This window comes from Salpingoeca rosetta (assembly GCF_000188695.1).
Source record: "Salpingoeca rosetta unplaced genomic scaffold supercont1.14, whole genome shotgun sequence".
NCBI lineage: Eukaryota > Choanoflagellata > Craspedida > Salpingoecidae > Salpingoeca > Salpingoeca rosetta.
The window spans coordinates 542,859-557,478 of NW_004754920.1; the positions used below are offsets into that span (position 1 = coordinate 542,859).

The window sequence follows — 14,620 nt, forward strand, 5'->3', positions numbered from 1 at the left end:
GCTGCTGCTGCTGCTGCTGCTGCTGTTGCTGCTGCTGCTGCTGCTGTTGTTGTTGTTGTTGTTGTTGTTGTTGTTGTTGTTGTTGTTGTTGTTGTTGTTGTTGTTGTTGTTGTTGTTGTTGTTGTTGTTGTTGTTGTTGTTGTTGTTGTTGTTGTTGTTGTTGTTGTTGTTGTTGTTGTTGTTGTCGTTGTTGTCGCCGCTCACGCTGCAGTGCGCTGCCAGGGTCGAAGATCCAGCTCGTGCCTGGAACAGGACCGGCGAGGGCGCGGTCGTTGCGGTCACTGACGGTGCACACGCGCGGATCCGGGCCCTGAACTGCGAGGGCAAAGCAGTAGCGCCGACCCCGCTTGATCTTGCGATGACTGTGCATGTCTTGACCGTCGTTGGGGTCATACAGGGAGTCTCTGTTCCTGTTGTAGTTCCTGTCAATGTATGATTCATCGAGATACACCTACAGGCAATTGAGCCACGTGAGACACGAAAAGGGAACATTGCACATGCGAAGAAACATCGACAACACAGCAGCATGGGCACACACACACACACACACACACACACACACACACACACCTCTCTGAGGCGCTCGTCAGGTGGCAACCTCCTGTTTGCATCAAACTCCTTCAGATACTTCGCCAGCAGCTGCTTGTGCCTCGGGTTCTCTTGAACAACGTGCTTGTTGCCGCGAAGGTAGCCCGCACGACGAAGAAACCGCTGCACTGCCCGCAGAGCCGCCGCCCTGTCCAGTTCGTCGTCACCATCGCCAGCAAACGAAGGTCGTACGTCCACATGTCTGTGCTTGCGTAGGAAGTCAAGCACCTGTACGGCCGTGATGCGGTGTCCACCTTCTCTCTGCATGCGCACGTGATCGCGAACCTGCCTGAGCACACGTTTTGTCGTGGGCACACGTGTCGGCAGCTGTGTCGCCTTCCCACGGCGGTTCTCAACAGAAAGTGTCTTAAGGCCCTGCAGACACGAAGCACATGGAATATGAGCCAACATGAACAGATCTAAGACAAACAGCACGCTGGTGTATGAGTTGACCACAGCAGGTACATCTCCTCAACTCACATCTATGCCGTGCTCTTGCAACAGCTTGTTGAGCATTGCATACTTCCGACGCACAGTGCTGAGGCCAACCCTGTGTTGTTCCAGACCGAGGTAAAAGAGTGAAGTGAGGTCGGCCATGCGAATGAATCATCTATGTCACAGTTGACACATGCAAACACGTCAGCTTGCACACTAACAAAAGAGTGTCAACATACCCCAACTGCTTAGCAGCACGTTCATCGACCTGGCCATTCGAGCGCTTGCCCTTGGACTTCCTCCGGTTCTCCAAGTGTGCCAATTTCAACTGCATGTACACATGCAAAACCAGAAGCGTTTCCTTCTCTGTCAGGGTTCCCTGACCCCTCATGTTCCTCAGGCACGCACATATCTCCATGATCTCCTGAGGAGTCAGGTGCTTCTTGGTTACCGGCTTGGGCATGTCTTGTCGTGCCCGCTTTGGTGAGTTGGTGGCAGCTCGCCTTCATCCTTTCATCGTCGCTCAACACCTCGAAATTAGAGGCACAAAAACATCATCGCCCATCGTCGATGATGGTGGTTGAAATTTCCTCTATTTTGCCGACGATTTGCACGAAAGATGCAACTTGACAGCGGTTGCTTGGGGCGTGTGCGTCACCCTTGCACCCCAAACCAGCGCAGATGCATGTGCAAGGCCGGCGTGGTGCTGCCGCGCAGCCTGCACACGACTCAAATCCAACCACAAACGAGAAAAATAAAACCCTACCATTTCGTGTGTCGGGCACTATCACAACCAACGCAAAACAACAAAAATAACAGTCGAAGTTCGGAAGATTTGATGGCATTTTCCACCAAATTTCGCTTCGTTGCGGACGATGATGATGAGCAGGATGTTTGCTGTGGTGGTGCTAGCGGCACTGGCTGCTGCTGTTGGCGCTGGGGCAGCAGCTGCAGCGAGTGGGCCGTTTGGCGATGGGCCAACACCCACCACTGCAAATTGTACCCTCACATGGTACAACCAGGTAAAGTGGCTGTGATGTTCTTTTTTTTGTTTTTTGTTTCAGGCAGGCAGGCGGGAGGAATCGAATGTTTGTCACCTTGAGTGGAAGCGGCGGCGTGTGTTGTTGCTGCGTCGCCCAGCTCCCTCTGCGCTCATGCACTCTCTGTGCTCATGCACTCTCTGCGCTTATGCGCTCAATGTATGTGAACCGAATCGTATGGTATGACGTTTATTTTGGCCTGGCAGACGACGGATCACTTCCAGTGGCGACCATCTGGCACGGCGGAGGAGCCACTTACCTTCCAGCAGCGCGTGTTCATCTGTGACCAGTACTGGGACAAGACAAACCCTGGCCCCATCTTCTTCTACGCGGGCAACGAAGGCGACGTCGAGCTCTACGGTGCGCGCGTACATACTGTATGTTTGTTTGTGTGTGTTTGTGTGTTTGTGTGGGTTTGTGTGTGTGTGTGTGTGCATGTGTGCGTGTGTGGGTGGGTGTGTGTGCGTGTGTGTGTGTGCATGTGCGTGCGTGTGTGTGTGCGTGCGTGCGTGTGTTTGTTTGTGTGTTTGTAAGACAGGGTTTGTGCCACGGTTGGATTGATGCTGTTATGTCTTCTTTGGACCTGCCACCCTCACATGCACGTACACACACAACACACACAACACACACATCCACGCACACGTGTGCAAATGTGCAGTCAACCACACCGGGCTGATGTGGGAGAGCGCCCCCATGTTCCGCGCGCTGCTGGTATTTGCCGAGCATCGCTTCTATGGCAAGACACAGCTGACACCGGGCGCCAGCGGGCCCAGTGAGCACCAGTACAAGTACCTCACACACGATCAGGTGAACCCCTCACACTTGGTTAGAGTTGTCGCAGCTGGGTGCTGCTGAGAGCACCCACAGCACATCAGCTACATTGCCTTCGGATTGATGGTCACACAAGTGTGCATATCCGCCTGCGATTGCTTGCCAATTGCATCATCAGGCCATGGCGGACTATGCCCATCTCCTGTATCACTTGAAGCGCGACCGCAACTGTGAATCCAGCAAGACCATCGTCTTTGGAGGTGTGTATCGTGTATGTGTGTGTGTGTGTATGTGTTTGCGTGCGTGCGTGCGTGTGTGTGTGTGTGTGTGTGTGTGTGTGTGTGTGTGTGTGTGTGTGTGTGTGTGCGTGTGCGTGCGTGTGCGTGCGTGTGCGTGCGTGCGTGCGTGTGTGTGCGTGCGTGTGCGTGCGTGCGTGTGTGTGTGTGTGTGTGTGTGCTGTGCGCGGTGTCCTGTCGTCTGCTTGTCTACTTCTTGCACTCACGCGCCGCACTTACCAGGATCATATGGTGGCATGCTTGCTGCGTGGCTGCGCATGAAGTATCCCGTGAGTTGAAGCACGAGCCCATGGCGGCTATGCATGTGTGTGTGTGCGTGTGTGATGTGTGTATGTGTGTGTGTTGTTTCGTGTTGCATTCCCTGACACACTGTGCTTGGATGCAACCACTGCGAATCCTCATCACCATCGTCATTACCACCGCCCCCTGGATAATACGGCGCATGTGCAGCAAACATTTGACGGCGCCATCGCGGCCTCTGCTCCAATTCTCGCGTTCCCCGGTATGACCCCGCCATTCGACAGCAACGGCTACTGGCAGGTCCGCTCGCTTGCCTGCTCTCGTTTATGTGTGTGTGCGTGTGTCTGTCTGTGTCTGTGTCTGTGTGTGTGTATCTGTACCTGTGTATGTGAGTTCACCTGTGTGCACCTCTATGTACATGTGCACGTTGTGTTTCCATTGCATCCCTCTCATCCACGGTCTTCTCTCGTCCACCATGCATCCGCTCCCCTCTCCCCTCGCCTTCATCGTGAACAGGTGGTGACGCGTGACGCCACGCCCGCTGCCGGCGCTGCGCCCGCGTGCGAGAACAACATGCGCAACGCGTGGAAGGAGCTCTTTTCACGTGGAAAGACAGAGGTCGGTCGTGGTGTTGGTCGTGGTGTTGGACTGTAGTTTGCCGTGCTGTGCTGAGCTGAGCTGAGCTAAGTTTGCTTGCTTGGTTGTTTGTGCGCGTTACCATGTTCGTTCTGTATCATGGGGCGTACTGGTGAAGGTACGATTTTGTTTCTTCTGCACGAACGGCTCTGTGCTTCACCGTGCCCTTATGTTTCTAACACCACACCACAACACACACACACACACATACACTCACACACTCACTCACACACTCCCACACTCACACACACTCTCATACTCACACATCCACACAAAACACACACATGAATGGTGCTAGTCTGGCCGCAAATCGCTGTCCACGCTGTTCCGCACGTGCTCGCCCGTGACGTCAGAGGATGACACGTGGCGTCTGGCCATGTTTCTGCTCCTCTCCATCGACACGCTCGCCATGGGCAACTATCCTTACCCGAGCAACTACCTCACGGGCGGCGGGCCCAAGCTGCCGGCCTATCCTGTGGTCGCGGCGTGCAAACCACTGGCGAAGAAGGACTTGAAGGGTGGGTGAATATGTGTGCGTGTGTGCGTGTGCGTGTGCGTGTGCGTGTGAACGTGTGTGCGTGTGTGCGTGTGTGCGTGTGTGCGTGTGAACGATTGAATGACCCTCTTGCATTGCAGTCTCAATCTTCACTGCATCTTGCTTCAACGTGACATACCCACCACCATCAGGCGATGCTCTGCTTTCCGCCCTCCGTGACGGCGCAGCCGTGTATGCAAACGCAACACAAGACCTCACCTGCTTCGATATCCCAGACCAGAAGCACGTCGAGCAGGTGCTGTGCGCAATGTCTGTGTGTGTGTGTGTATGAATGTATGTCTGTGTCTGCATCCGTGTGTGTGTATGTGTCTGTGTGTCTATGAATCTGCGTGATTGTACGCTCCTTTGCTTGTGTGCGTGTGTGTTTACGTGGATGAAAGCTTGAACGTCCCTTCGCTTGTGTGTATGCGCACTGCGTGCTGCTCCTTAAAATGCATCCGCTCACACACGCGCCAATATGCACGCACATATGCACGATCATACACACGCACGCACACGTGTGTTCAACTGCGTCGCACACCCACACGCACATGCACACACGCACAACACACGACAGGATGGAATCTGGGACTACCAGTGGTGCACGGAGCTGATGCCGCAAGAGACGTACTTCTCGCTCAACGGAACAACAGACATGTTCTGGGCACAGCCGCAGGACATGGCGTTTGTTAGGTGCGATGACCTGCGCATGCGATGCGGAGATGAAGACGGCAGAATGGTGTCGCTAGAACGTGGTCCACAAACACCCCCCCCCACACACACACACACACTGTCACTCGACTCACGAGGCGTGTGTGTATGTGTGTGTGTGTGTATGTGTGTGCGTGTGCGTGTGTGTGTGTGTGTGTATGTGCGTGTGTGTGTGTGTGTGTTTGTGTGAACATACTGCACATGTGTATGCATCTTGCACACATGTGTGTGACTAGGGACCATTGCCGCACCAAGTATGGAATTGTGCCACGCGAGGACTGGATGGCGGTCAAATACGGTGGCCTGGTGCGTCCCAGCACGCGGCGGGCGAAGATGGCGTGTTTGTGGGTGCCTCGCTCGTTGATTTTGAAATTTCCAACCCCCTTCTAAACACACACACTCTCTCAATCACTCACTCACTCACACACTCACTCGCTCACTCACTCACTCGCTCCCCCCAACACACCAACACACCAACCCTCACGCTCGCGCGCCACATTTCAGAATGCGCTGCCTGCTGCGTCCAACATTGTGTTCTCCAACGGACTGCTGGACCCTTGGTCCTCCGGCGGCGTCAAACACAACATCAGCGACAGCATCACCGCCATCATCCTGCCCCACGGCGCACACCACATCGACCTCTTCTTCACAAACCCGCAGGACACGTGGGACATCACGTGGGCACGCAACTACCACCGCGCCCAGATTGCAAAGTGGCTTGATGGCTGACCGCACGCACACACACACACACACACACACAATCTCTCCCTCTCTGCATGCGTATCTGAGTCTGGCTCCCTTCAACTCCATGTGTGCTCTCTCTCCCTTTGAAGTACACCCATGCTTTGACGTGTCACACACACACACAAACTGCACACATGCACACTGTTTCTGGTGGTGGCATGATGATAACGTGTCTAATGGGTGTGAAGAATCAATGAGGATCAACAACATGGTCGCGCACGCATGAAAAGGGGCAACAGCAACAACAACAACAACAACAACAACAACAACAACAAAACAGAAAGGGCGGGCGATTGGGGGAATCCGTGTGCAACAGGGATGGTTTGAAACCACACACGGCGAGTCTGACTGACCGCGGGCGGGTCTTGTCTCGCTCACAAAAACGCGCGAGAATGAAAGTGGGAGGTTTAGCATACTGCTACCACACTCGCTCACTCATCATGGCTCATCCCACCCCCCCCCCCCACACACACACACACACACCCATCGTGCAAGACCCTTCCCCCGTCCCGTCACCTTCTTCTCTGCATCTTCACATCTTCCCAGGTGGAGGGGCGGAGCTGCTGTACGCTGGAGGCGCCTGTCCCTGCTGCTGCGGGTACCCCTGTCCGGGCGCTTGTGGTGGTGGTGGTGCACCATATGGCGCTTGCTGTTGCTGTGGATACGCAGGTGGCGGTCCCTGCGGCGGGTAGCCTTGCGGGTAGCCCTGTGGCGGATAGCTCTGTGGGTAGCCACCCTGTTGCTGTGGCGGCTGCTGGTGCTGCGGTGGTGGTGGAGGATAGTACGCGCCTCCCTGCGGCGGCTGTTGCTGCGGATGTTGTGGATAGCCCTGGGGCGGGTAGGCGTGCGGTGGTGGCGGTCCTGCTGGCTGTTGTGGGTAGCTGTACGATGCCGGCGGTGGCGGCGGCGGCGCCATGGAGGTGGGCGGTGGCCCCATTGGCGTGAGCTGCCACGGGTATGCGTGGCGCAGCTTGCCTGTCCCCTGATCTTGGTGGAAGCCATACACCTCGATGCCGCGGCCATCCACGCCTTTGCTCACAATGTGGCCCTGCAAGTTGAACCCGTGCTCGCTCTTGTACTGGACGCGCTGGCCCACCTCGAACCGCTGCATGACGTAGCCCGGCGGCGGCCTGCTCTCCACGGCTCCCATGGCGACGGGGTTCCCAAACAGAAAGTCCGGTATGAACGACGTGGTCGGCTGTTGCTCTTGTTGTTGTTGTTTTCTTCTTCTTCTATGTGTGTGTCTATCGACGCTCTCAAGTCGGCGCTTGGCTGCTTTGCCTTTGCCTCGTCTTCTTGTCGTGCGACTTGCGTACGTGTGGACGTGTGTGCGACTTTGACTTAGTGCTGTGCTTGTCGTGTGTGAGATATGGTTGGTTCGTTGAGTTGGTTGTGTGTTTGTGTTGGTTGCGTGGAAAAGCGCAACTCAGAAGCAATCGTGATGACTCATCCCAACTGACTTCAGTCGATACATGTTTTCCGCCTTGAAGGTCTTCATTCACTCCTTCCACACGCACACGCACACGCACGCATTCACACACGCACGCATTCACACACGCACGCATTCACACACGCACACACACGTACACGCATTCACACACACGCACATTCACACACAACAGAAGCTATATCCAGGACGTCCAGCCCTCAAAGATGGTGGCGAGGTTGTCCTTGGCCGTAGCAGCCTTCAACAATAGCGACACATGCTCAGCAGCCGTGAGCACACACCCAGCCTCCGCGCCATCCTTGTGCTCCAGCTTTTCCTTCACCTTCTGCCACACTTGCACCGCATACGTGTTCTTCTTCCGCTTGCGTTGCTGCTGTTGCTGCTGGTGGTGGTGCTGTTTTCGGTGTGGCTGTTGCTGCTGTTGTTGTTGCTGCTGGTGGGGCTGGCGCTGATCCCCCGCCATCTCGTCATTGCCTTCCCGCTCCTGTGTGCCGCTGGCCGAGCGAGGGCGGCCCACGCTACTACTTCGGCTGCGCCGTCCAGTGCTTGGCGTGCGCGTGCGCGTGGGCATGGCGTTTCGCTCAAACAGCAGGGACACCGAAGACGCGCCGGTCCGCCCTCTCGCTTGCTGCGGCAACTGCAGCGCTACTTCCCGGTCGATTTGCCCCTGCTGTGGTGGCGCTCCTGCTTGGGTCTGAGACGCCGACGCCGAATGAACAGCACGACCACTATCACCAGCACCATCACCATCACCATCCCCATACCCATGACCACCACCTTCACCACCATCACCACCATCACCAGCACCACCAGCACCACCAACGTCGGGCGTCTGCTCGCTGGAGCCGCCTTCACCCCCAGCCGCCGTTTGCAGCTCAAGGATGCGATCATGCAAGTGGGCGGCCGCCACAACTTTGTTGCCGATGCGCGCATGCGTCTCGTCAAACAGCAGCCGAACAACCAGCGGGCTGTCGCCCTTGTCTTCGTCATCGATGTCACTGGTGTGCCGCTGCTCCAGCCGCGTCTTTGCCCTGGCCTTGCTGCCACCCTTCCCCATGTCCCTTGCTGGTCCTTCCTCCTTCCTGATGCGCTCCAATTGCAGCAGCAACAGCTGTGGCAGCTGCCGCTCCTTGCCGCCAGCGCTCGCCACGGGCGCATGCCCTCCTGCCTCGCCCACGACCCCGTCAACAACAGGCGCGATGCTGACAGTGGCCAGCGCCGCTGCAGCCTGCAGCACCTCGTCCATCTCCGCCTGCCACGCGTCCGCAGACGTTAGCAGGTGCTGGGCGGCCGAGTCCCCAGCCCGCGACACCTGGCGAAGCAGTGGGCCAACAGACGACAGCACAGCTCTCAGCTCCCCCACGCCGCCCTTGGCTCGGGCCAGAGCACCCGACAGCGCCTGCTGCTGTGGAGCTACGTCCCCTGCAGCTTGCATCAGCTCCCGCTGGGCGCTACGCAGCAGGTCTGGCAGCTCGCGCACGCGGCGCTGTTGCCACTCCTCCGTCACGTGCCCGTTCGGCGCAAACGCCTTCAGGCCAGGCGGCAGCCGTGCCTCAAGCTGAGCGGCGTCGTGTTGCGCGCGCTTCCTGCTGGCAACGGCCGTACTGTACGCGCCCACAAGCCGCATGCACGTGGTGTGCAGCTCCTCCCGCCACTGCGTGCGCAAGCGGTACATCTCAAAGTGCGACAGCGCGTTGGCAACGCCGCCCAGCAGCGCCGCGTGGCCCGCCAGCTTGCGTGCCGCCTCCCTTCGCCCGTGCACCTCCGTATTGTACGTGTGCAGCAGTGCAGTCGTGTCCTCGCTGTTGCCTGCGCCCCACGCCAGGTAGTCGCGCGCCGCCTTCTCCCGCTGCTGCATATCCGCATCAGCAGCCTCCACCGCCTCGTTGGTCTTGATCACGCTGCTTGCCAGATCCATCAACTCCTGTACCGCCCGCCGCAGCATCAACACACCGCCGCCACCGCCGCCATCGCGGTGCGGACCACGCAATACCGTCACGCTACCACCCTGTGCTGCCGTTGCTGTTGCTGCTGTTGTCGCTTCAGTGGTGGTTTCCAGCTCAGCCGCATACAACCAGCGGAACGCGTGCAATGTTTCGCGCACCGCCTGCAGCTGCTTGCGGCAAACATCCAGGCGAGCGTGCGTGCGCGCACATTGCAGGACGCGCGCGTTCTTGTGCACCAGCGCGGTGACATCGCGCTCGTATTCGTCGATGCGATCCGTGCGCGCCGTGCCGTTGCCCACGCACTGCTGCACCCCTTCATGCACCAGCTCGTGCAGGGCGGGAGCAGGAGCACCCGAGATCCACCGCTTCGACGCGTGCTGGTGCCCATCAAAGCCCACAGCACACAGCCGCCCGCACATAAACGCCTCTACAAACGACGTGATGGCACGCGGTGGAAGAAACATCCGCTCCACGGGCACACACACGCACTCGTCCACAGCGCAGTCCAACGCGCGAATGGCCCCGCTGGCAGTTGTGCTGCTCATGTGTGCACTTCTACCGCCCTGCCTGCCCACTGTCGAATCACGCACAGCATGGTCTGGTTCCCAGAAGCTGGAGCACAGCGTGTGGCACGCTTGCACCACCTGCTGTAGCAAGGAGAGCTGCATCCACACGCCGGCTGTCGACGTGAGCAAGCGGGCTTGCTCGCCCGCTGTTACGCTGCGGCTTGCGCCGATGTGAGGCACAACGCTGGCCCATGCAAACGGCCACTTCTTGTCGTTGACATCCACGCTCTGCTGCAACTTGAGCAGTGCAGTCACGACACCGTCGGCACACGCCATGACATCACGCAGCACACGCTTGCACCTTGCAAGCGGCTCCGCTTGCTGCTGGGGCGGTTGTTGCTTCTGCTGTTGCTGCTGCTGTCGCTGCTGCTGCTCATCCTTGCTGCCTTCACCTGCGGCTGATGTGCTGTCTGTTGTCGCATCTTCGCCGCTGAAGCCACTCAGTGTCTCTTGCACGCGTGTGAGGATGAGCTGAAGGTGGCTGTTCGCTTCCCTGACGCTTGTGGTGCAGTCATCCTCTGCTGTCTTACCACCGCCACCACGCTTGCGATGATGCTGGTGCTGCGTCATGGCGCGCTGCAGCATACGACCAACCACGGTCAGGTCGCCGATGTGCAGCAGCAGACCCCCCAGTTCCCGCCGAACGAAGCTGTCCTTGTCGCTCTGCACAATCGCCAGCAGCGACGCCACCGCCTGGCGGGCGCGACGGCGAGCACCGTGCAGCGCAGCCAGCACCGCAAACATCCGCACAAGTGGTGTGCACTGCACGGCCACAGCGTCATCGGCACAGCTGCCAGTTGCTGCTGTTGCTGAGGCGCCTTGCAGCAATGCAGCCTCTTCAGCAACTGAGAAGGAATAGGCAAGCGGACCGCTTGCGCCTGAGTCAGCACAGGTGAATCCAGCATCATCCTTTTCGCCGTCGCCGTCGTTGGCACCACTGGCATGGCCATGCTTGTCGTCGCCACGGGGGGCAGGTGATGCGGTGGGCCGACGCGCTGCAATTGTGTGCAGAAGCAGTGCCATGGAGGACAGGACCGAGCCACCACTTTGCTCCGCATCCGGCGCGTCATCACCCATGATGGAAAGTGCGCTAAATGCATCCCCCTCTTGAATGTCTTGCAGATATTGCGTCATGATTCGCAAGACTGCGCACTCGAGCGTCGTTTTGCCCAACTTGTCCGTCCGCACAACATTCCCAAACACCTGCATTGAGCCGAGAGAGAGAGAGAGAGTGTGTGTGTGTGTGTGTGTAAATGAGTGCATGAGTGCGTTGGTGCGTGAGTGTGTGTGTGTGTGTGTGTAAATGAGTGAGTGAGTGAGGTGAGTGAGTGAGTGAGTGTGTGTGTGTGAGTGAGTGTGCGTGTGTGAGTGTGTGTTTCACATGAATCAAGTCAAACCATCTGAACTGAGACAAGAGGAAATGAACGAGGTGGTCAACGGTTTTCCCCAGCTGCCACATACGCGAGCGACATGCGATCAACCACCCACGTTGAGCCTGTCGTGCAGCTTCTTCGAGAGCTGGCCGAGCGGATCTGCTGCGTGCGAAATCAGCTGGGATTCCGTCGCCTCCAAAGCACGTGCGGCATCAGCCAGGCCGTGCTCAGCCTGTGCATGTGAAGTGAGAGGGAAGAACGGCACCGCGTACAGCAGATGTGCAAAGTGATGCATGAAATGATACAGGTAGATGCGCCGGCGAGCGTGAGTAGAGGGTAGACACAAGGAGGACAGCAGTCGTGGATATGTGTTGTGTTGTGTTGTGTGTGTGTGTGCATATGTGTGTGAACAGTGGAGGAAAGACAATCGCACACGCACGAATCGCTCCAAGCATCAGTCATCTCATAAACAAAACAGAACCGCACAAACAATACGACATCTCACGGACCTGAGCAATTGCCTGCGCCTGTGGCGTTGGTCTATTGAGGGCATCTGCCTCCTCCATCACAGCCGCACATGTGCTCTGATCACCGCCAGCCTCGAGCACGCGCTGCAGCAGCCGGATCCAGTGGTAGTGCCTGCAGTGGCCATGCGCACCAGCACATGTGGCGATTAGAGACACTGATGACAGGGAGTTCAGACTGCTAGACCGTGTGCAGTACACAAGCAGATTGACACAGACACACAAACATAAACGCACACACATGCACACACAAACACAAAACACAAGCACACATACACAAGCACACAAACACAAGCACGGCACGTACATGCTGCGCTGGACGAGGTTTGGAGAGGAGGAGCGGGCAATATCGAGATAGCGGCTGAGGGCGCGAGCACATGTTGTAAGCAGCTGGTGGCGCCGCTCTTGGGCTTCCCGCAGGCGAGCACTGGCCGCTTCAAACTCATGCGCAAGCTGGTCACGTTTGAGGCAGGCAAACCGAGTATGGCAGCGAGTGAGAATCGTGTGTGTATGTGTGTGTGTGTGCGTGCACGCATGTGGGTGTCTTGCTGTAATTGTGGCAGACATCGCACATGTCTAATCAAACGCTTTGCTTCGCACACGCACATCCACACACCTCGTGCTTTCCGTATGCCTCGAGATATTGCAGTGCCTGTTTGTTTGGTCGTGTGGCGGCTGCACTCACGGCGGCCGTGGCAGCGGCCGGATCAAGCAGCACCGCAAACGCCTCGGCTGTAAGGCAACACCATGAACATGAATGGTGAGCACGATGATGAACAAGAATGGTTATGTTAGAAGGATGATGATGGTGGTGGTGCTGCTGCTGCTGTTGCTGATGAACACGGACACACAAAGTGAGCGTGAACCATATGCTGAGGGCAAAAAGCGTGGTGCTGGTCGTGAAGACCCTTAATGCTGGCACGTACCAAGTTTCTGTGACTGTATTGTCTCAAACGCGGCCTCATGCTGCTTGTGCCATCGCTGGCACGACGCCAACCACTTGCGCAGCTTCGATGCGCTCGCATGAACCTGAAGAGTGTGTGTTTTGACATGTGCATGAATGTGCATGTGTGCATTTGTGAGTGTAAATGCGTGTGTACGTGTCTGCACAAGGGACCATGCATCATTGAATACCACACCCACCACGAGTGGCCCCACCACCAACCAAACCATGCACACGTGTGCGCACGAGCGCAAACATTTGCCGCACCTGAGTGACACCGTCTTGCTCTCGCTGGTAGACGGCCACCAGGGAGTGGAGAATGTCGTGTGCATCGGGCTGCTGAGCGAGAGACCGCAGCGCTGCTTGCTCTTCCATCAGCTCTGCGTGGAAGTGCAGAGGCGAAGTCAACCAAAGGGGAGGAGGAGGGATGAGTCAACATAAAGCACCAAGTGATATTCCCGCGAGAACACACACACACACACAAGCTACACACAAGCTACACACACACAAGCTACACACACACACACACACGCTACACATACACACACACCCTACACATACACACACACACACACGCTACACACACACACACACAGCTACCATACGTGTGGCCGTGTCGATAGCGCTGTGCAACGAAGAGAAGACGACGGCCGCGTGTGCAAACACAGACTCAAAGTCGTGCAGTGCTTTTGCAAGCTGGCGGCGGCTGGTGAGAATGCGTGTACGCAACTCCGCCACGCGTGCAGCCAGGAGATTGTGCCCGATGTTGCGCTCCATGGCCTGGTGGAAAGCACATCGGGGTGAAACAGGAGACGTGAGAGCTATTTTCTCACGTGAATGAAAACAACACGAGCGAGCACGTGTGCTGATACAAGTACACACACACACACACGCACACACACACACACACATGCACACTGACCTTCTGTTCTGCAGCTCCTTCAATGTCCTTTGTCCAGTCGACGAGGGGATCGTACACAAACGCCTCCAGGAGTGTGAGAAGGATTTCGCGGTGGCCGTGAAGCAGCGACAGCACGTGCTCGCATCTGCAATGATGTCGTCGGCATCGTTGAGTGAGACAGTCAGTGTGTGAGACAAAACAACACAAACAACACAAACAAACAACAAACAAACAAGCAAACAAACAAACAAACAAACAAACAAACAAACAAACACACAAACAAACAAGCATAAAAGTTGACATTCAGTCCTTCCTACAAACACGAGCCAACACCAAAATACAAGGTTGGCTCACGTTTGCTTGAAGCCGCTGCTGACACCGCCTGGGCCAAGTGCGTGCAGGAAATTCTGCGTAAGGCGAAAGGGAACTTTCTCCGGCACGCGCAGCTTGAGACCCTGTGCGCAACAGCCAGCGTGATGCGACGGGAGGGGTGAGGTTGAAGCAGCCCTGAACGCGACTTCAAGCATGTTATTTCAGTTCGAGACATGTACGAACTTTATCGAAGCAAATGTTGTAGTCAATGTGGATGATTTCTCCAGTCACTTCATCTGGGTGAGAACGAGCCAGGACAGATCGTGAGCGGAATGCACGCAATTGCACGTTCCATTGTGCAACCGTAATACCATCACAACACGCACGGGTGCACAACACGCACACACACACACGCGTGTGCACAAACGCCAACACAGAAACACACACACATGTCCACAAACGCCAACACAGAAACACACACACATGTCCACAAACGCCAACACAGAAACACACGAACACACACACAGAAACACACGAACACACACACACACACACGAAACACACGAACACACACACACACACACACACACACACACACACGACACACACACA

At 56.7% G+C, this 14,620-nt stretch overlaps 4 protein-coding genes across 4 annotated transcripts in view; 1 reads left to right on the forward strand and 3 right to left on the reverse strand.

The window, feature by feature from the left end:
* Positions 1-200: 200 nt before the first annotated feature.
* Positions 201-1,486, reverse strand: PTSG_06224 (uncharacterized protein; the record flags this gene model as incomplete). The annotated part of the gene is made up of 5 exons (XM_004993056.1): positions 201-243; positions 396-451; positions 571-963; positions 1,069-1,138; positions 1,263-1,486. The coding sequence occupies 5 exons, from the start codon at positions 1,484-1,486 to the stop codon at positions 201-203; spliced, it is 786 nt and encodes a 261-aa protein (XP_004993113.1).
* A 381-nt stretch (positions 1,487-1,867) lies between these two features.
* On the forward strand, positions 1,868-6,247 carry PTSG_06225 (uncharacterized protein). The gene is made up of 12 exons (XM_004993057.1): positions 1,868-2,045; positions 2,270-2,423; positions 2,722-2,870; positions 3,013-3,094; positions 3,353-3,399; positions 3,581-3,670; positions 3,887-3,988; positions 4,305-4,524; positions 4,694-4,797; positions 5,119-5,234; positions 5,489-5,558; positions 5,757-6,247. Exons 1-12 carry the CDS (start codon positions 1,899-1,901, stop codon positions 5,979-5,981), a joined length of 1,506 nt encoding a protein of 501 aa, XP_004993114.1. The 5' UTR covers positions 1,868-1,898; the 3' UTR covers positions 5,982-6,247.
* A 229-nt stretch (positions 6,248-6,476) lies between these two features.
* On the reverse strand, positions 6,477-7,408 carry PTSG_06226 (uncharacterized protein). The gene has a single exon (XM_004993058.1). It carries the CDS (start codon positions 7,144-7,146, stop codon positions 6,529-6,531), a length of 618 nt encoding a protein of 205 aa, XP_004993115.1. The 5' UTR covers positions 7,147-7,408; the 3' UTR covers positions 6,477-6,528.
* A 141-nt stretch (positions 7,409-7,549) lies between these two features.
* PTSG_06227 (uncharacterized protein) overlaps positions 7,550-14,620 on the reverse strand; it is an 18,995-nt gene continuing 11,924 nt past the window's right edge. Inside the window, exons 13-23 of the mRNA XM_004993059.1 lie at positions 14,252-14,304; positions 14,051-14,151; positions 13,718-13,841; positions 13,401-13,575; positions 13,063-13,175; positions 12,779-12,881; positions 12,469-12,584; positions 12,160-12,305; positions 11,838-11,967; positions 11,444-11,560; positions 7,550-11,158 (exon numbers count right to left, since the gene is read on the reverse strand). Of these exons, the coding sequence (XP_004993116.1) occupies positions 7,622-11,158; positions 11,444-11,560; positions 11,838-11,967; positions 12,160-12,305; positions 12,469-12,584; positions 12,779-12,881; positions 13,063-13,175; positions 13,401-13,575; positions 13,718-13,841; positions 14,051-14,151; positions 14,252-14,304 (4,715 nt within the window). The 3' untranslated portion in view covers positions 7,550-7,621. The remainder of the gene's footprint in view (positions 11,159-11,443; positions 11,561-11,837; positions 11,968-12,159; positions 12,306-12,468; positions 12,585-12,778; positions 12,882-13,062; positions 13,176-13,400; positions 13,576-13,717; positions 13,842-14,050; positions 14,152-14,251; positions 14,305-14,620) is intronic.